General features: G+C 45.9%; 1 protein-coding gene across 1 annotated transcript; it reads right to left on the minus strand.

The window, feature by feature from the left end:
- Positions 1-2,926: 2,926 nt before the first annotated feature.
- Positions 2,927-4,051, minus strand: LOC136505838 (uncharacterized). The gene has a single exon (XM_066500978.1). The coding sequence runs from the start codon at positions 3,814-3,816 to the stop codon at positions 3,049-3,051; it is 768 nt and encodes a 255-aa protein (XP_066357075.1). The 5' UTR covers positions 3,817-4,051; the 3' UTR covers positions 2,927-3,048.
- Between the last annotated feature and the right edge of the window lie 1,169 nt (positions 4,052-5,220).

Raw genomic sequence — 5,220 nt, forward strand, 5'->3', positions numbered from 1 at the left:
GGTTGCCTAGTTGGCTTCTTTTTACCGCCCTTGTTTCTGGAATAATACTTTCCAAACCTACCTTGTCTATTTCTCCAGTCTACCGCATCCATTGCTGATTCTAGTGGCTTGGTATTTAGCTGGTGTACTCTAGAAGCAGAATGAGCATGACCTGGCTCCTTTTCGACAGGCACGTTGTTTAGTTCCTCCTGTCTTTGGTGGCATTCATAACACACAAACTCTACAAATCTTGCATCATAAACAACTTCCTCCAGACAGTATCTGCACAATGATGGATTATAATGAGGAGATGTTAATTGCTGCTACTCTCTCTATTAAATCCATTTAGGATAGTAATAAAGCAAAGTCATATCATAGTAACATAATTATAAAACGAGTGATTTTTCTGTAATAAGTTGAGTGATTTATTTTCTATCTCATCAGTACTAATTGAAGGCCCTCAATGCAGCTTCGACGTTAGTCCTAGCTAGACACGTTAGAAAAACAGATAAATCAAAGAAATTCTAAAAAACCAGAACATCGAGCCAATATACTCTAATCATCATAACTAATAATTGCTATTGAATCTATTTTATTTTCTAAAGGATTACCCACATCTGGCATTATGAAAAAAATACATAAAGTGACCTTCTGAATCTGCATCTAAAATTGCTCGTCTCTCCGACTATGAAAGTTAATTTAAATAATCTAATAAATTTTATATATGAACTACCCACCTCTATCATTATAAAAGATAATGCAAAATGATCCCTAAATTTACTTTTAAATCACTCATATATACCATTATGAAATATAATCTTTAATTAGTATCTACATTACCCAGCACCCACCTTTGTCAATATAAAATAAATAAAAATATCTCTCAAATCCACAACTAAATACCAATATAATCTATTATTGAAAAAAGTCAATGATCATAAAGTATGCTATATATGTTTCTAAATTACATGTACTATTATTAAATTTAAAGTAATTATAAATACTATGTGCTGCCATGCAGCTTTTGTAAACATGCATACATTAGAATAAATATTTATTTTAATTGTTTATCAACCATGGAAAAGTTTTCCTTTAGTAAACACGTCAATGTCATTCATAACCCACTTTAAATTATACAAATACTTCATGACAATAATCTATGCAAGCTTTTTACTTATATAGCTTTATACATACTCAAACATTATGACACACAAATATTAGTAAATTAGGTTTAAGAACTTGTAAAACAATACTACTACAACACATAATTATTCGATATAAGAAATAAATTCAACATCTTAAGTGCCATGATGCAAGGCTAGAATAACGTTTTATGCCATTATAGTAATTAAGAGTGTAGTTTAGCACCTAAAATCTGTATTATTTACAAAATAGAAATAAGTCTAGGTTGTCGTTTGAAGTAATAGCATGTCCTTTGATTCAAAGCACCAGGGATTTTCACAGGAGTTCAGTAGGGTGTTTCAATGATAGTCCAGGCTAAGTAGGGGTTTAAATTGTAACAAACTCGGGTTGTTACAAGCGACTTGCTGGTTACCATAGCGTTGTCTGCGCTGCCACGACTTTTGCCACCTCGCCAGGGAATGTAGGCGGCCTAGGTCTGCTGCGATGATAACGACAAAGTGTGGCGATAGGCAGCGGCACTCTGCACGGGGCAACCACCCACCGGCCTACCAGCCTGGGCCCCATGGTGGTCCACCGAGCTCAGATGGGGCCACGCAGGGTGGGCGCACCGGGGGCATCCATGAACGCTGACGCCGGCGGCGTCGGAGTAAGCCGGCAAGGGAAATCAGCATGGTAGCGCCTGAAGACTCCGCCGACGCCACCCTACTCGTGCTACCGCACAGTGCCTCTGAGAGCCAGATCCGCTGGCTATGGCGCTTTGCGCGAGCGCGGGGCATGCTGCATGGGCTCGGACACCACACACGCCGCTCACGACGCCTCGAAGGACCCGATGCTGGTGGAGTGTGCAGCCTCGCTCGCTTAAAGCCAGACTCCGATCGGTGATCAGCACGACGATCGCCCTGGCACTTCTCCGACGCTGTGTGTTGTACCCTCACGCCCTCCTCAGGCGGCAACGGTCTTAGCCCTGCTATCGCCCGATTAGGGGTAGCCACAGGTCACGCCAACACAGGTGGTGCAGAGCACCAAGTGGGGAGCTAATGCATCTACAAAGGACAAGGTGGCCTATCCACCAGGTTTAATTTTGGCACAGCTGAGCCCATGGCGGACGATGGCCTGCTCAGTATGCCACCACGGGACGCCCCTTTGGCTGAGGATAGCAACAACTCTGCCGCACACTGCCTCAAGAGTTTCACCAAGCGAGTGGTGAAGAAAGTCGATTCCCCGCTAATTTGTCAGCCTCCCAAGCAGCCGTCACTCCCAAAGCGGAGCAAGTGGTTGACGGCTCAGAGCCCCTCCCGAGTACCTGCCTTCAAGCGAGGTGAGGTCCTCGTCATGCAGCGTATGGGCTTCGCCACGGGTCTTTCAACGCCAAGCGTGTCGGAACAGAAGGCCTATGACGGATTCTTCGACGGCAAGCTCCTTCCAACATCGAAGCATTGGGCGTGCTCTTTAATGACGTCAGGAAAGGGTCATGCAGGCAGCAGCGGAGATGCAAGGCCACCTCTTAGGTTGTATCGCTGCGCATACTTCGGTTGTATACCATTGGTGTAATATCGACGCCTGAACTCGTATGCTAGGATGGTCCAGCAGCTCCGACCATTCCTATAGACCTCCTAGGGCGCTTGAGAAGCGCGTCGTTTGTATGGTTTCAATCTTCTACTTAATTACAATGATGCGCAAATCTTTTGTGTATTCGAGAAAAAAAATCATCCAAAAACAGTTGGAATTTAATTCTTAGAAATTGATTCCATATATTAATTCTTATTATAGTTATTGTACCTAACAATAACTAAGGGGACGACGGCAGGGCCGAGACCGAAGCTAGGTAGGCAAAATATAAGGGCAGTAATATAGTCATCATTTCATACAAGGAGTGAAGGAGTATATATTACACAAAACACAAAATAGATCGACTTGGGCTGAATACTAATCCGTGTCTTCATTTGCATTATTTCCACAACCTAGAGTTACGCTGATGCTGCAGCTCAGTTGGTGCCAATTCCGCTGATACCGTAAATTCAGTTCGGCGTTACGATTCCAAGGATCCAAGCGGAGCCGCTGCTCTCCCCTGGAACCACTGGTTGCTGGCGCATGAGGCGGCAACGACAGCGGGGGATCCTTGGATTCCAGCGTGGAGTGGAACGACCAAGTAAGTATGTTGTCCAGCTTGATCGGGTCGCCGGCGATCCTGGAGGCCAAACCAACGGTCGCCTCCTTGGGCATGCGTCTCCGGTCAATTTTTGTTACACATAGGCAGGGACGGCCGCCGGCGGTGCGGACGTTGGTCTTGAGCAGCTCCTCTGCGCTGTCGTAGTGGACATGGGCACACACTACTGGGTCATCGCCGCCGAGGCTGGATGATGGGTCCGTCTTCGTGCAGGGGCTGTCGAGCCCAACCGCTGTCCCCTCGTCGCTGCGATTCCAGGGATAAGGCACCAGGAACAAGAACATACCGATGAGATTATTCCCGCCATTGGAAGAGCTGCTGGTACTGGTACCTGCTTGACGACGGTCCACCCTGAGGCACAAGGTCATCTTGAAGCTAGCAACCTCGTCGGTGGTCTCGTCGCGGAGCAGCACCGGCCGCGCGTACATCAGCCCGTCGAACCTTGAGCAGTCGCACGTCTTGGGCACGAAATTCTTCCGTTTCTTGCGACGGAGCACCAGTTTCTCGTCCTTGTGGCCTGTGTACATGCGGCTTCCGCCATGGAAACTGTTGTTTTTCAGGCTGATCTAGTGGAAGAGTATTTCCTGTGGGTCGTAGCCCCAGTGTGAGAAGTGGATGTCGAAGGAGAGGGATGAAGAAACGTCCACAAGGATGAACAGCGACAAGAAGAGCAAGGGGAATAGCCTCATTGCACTTGCACCCGACTTTTGTGAACTTCGATCGACAAGAAGGCCAGTGCTCTGTATTGCTCTGTTTTGCTTGGCAGGGCCGGCCCTCTCGAGTGTCGACACAAGGGTGACTTATATACATACAAAAGGAAACGCAGTGCCATGCTGGTTACTTCTTCACAGCTGGTTTCATGGTTCGTCGAAGTTCCGCGGGAGCGCGTTGAGGTCCAGGTCAATCTCCATCAAAATTTGATGGACGCACCACAGTCCACGAGATTAGGTAGTGAAGAAGCGCGTGAACTTGCATTGACTACTTGAGTTGACGAGAGACATGCATGCTTTCTTACGCGCACACCGCTACTTTCACGATCATCGTTCGTTCGTTCGTCTACTGTAGAGGACAGACATGCCTAGAAACTACTGTAGTAGAGTGGCGTCAAGTCTAGCGTTTGTTAGGTGAACACTCCTCGCGCGTTGTTTGCAGAAAATTTGAGAGTGGACCATAGGTAAATGTTAGCAGCAAGGGGGATATATATACATATATATATCATAGTTGCATGTGAATTTGAGAGCTGAAAAGGAAACTGCGCTAAGGATGGCAACGGGTCGGGTTCGGATCGGGTGGAGTCTCCGTGCACCCAAAACCGAAACCCGAATCCGACCTGAAAATCGATTCGGGTGGAAATCCATCACCAAAACCAAACCCGCGGATACCCGAAACCCGAACGGATACCCGAAACCCGAATGGATACCCGAAACCCGCGGATATATATACACATATTCACATGTATAAACAAGAGGCAACAAATAATAAATATTTTCATGAGTCAACTTTAAATAAATTTAATAATCTAAGTAAACAAATTATTATTAGTATATTATAAAACATGAGTTTTAATTCCAAATGATTTATTTCGGATATCCACGGGTGGAAAACCAAACCCGATTGGTTTCGGGGCCCCGAACCCGAAAACCGTGGGTGAAAAACCATCCCCAAACCCGAACCCGCAGAACCCGAAACCCGCGGATATCCACCCCAAACCCGATCTGTTGCCATCCTTGAACTGCGCAGAGGTATATATATCAATATATGTATAGATGTGTATGGCTGTATGTCCTGTTGTATCATAGTTGTTCGCTGGCTGATACCGGTTGCCATTGTGTATAGCTGCATGTGAAGTTGTATCGTGCAGGCCAACTGTGAAGAGGATGAGATAAACGAAACTAAAAACGTGCCAAGAGAAAGAGAGAGAAGAATAATAT

This window comes from Miscanthus floridulus, chromosome 14 (genome assembly GCF_019320115.1).
Source record: "Miscanthus floridulus cultivar M001 chromosome 14, ASM1932011v1, whole genome shotgun sequence".
Taxonomy (NCBI): Eukaryota; Viridiplantae; Streptophyta; class Magnoliopsida; order Poales; family Poaceae; genus Miscanthus; species Miscanthus floridulus.

What these genes read in the sequence shown, in the direction of transcription:
- LOC136505838 (XM_066500978.1), bottom strand. Translation starts at nt 3,816, where the DNA reads ATGTACACAGGCCACAAGGACGAGAAACTGGTGCTCCGTCGCAAGAAA.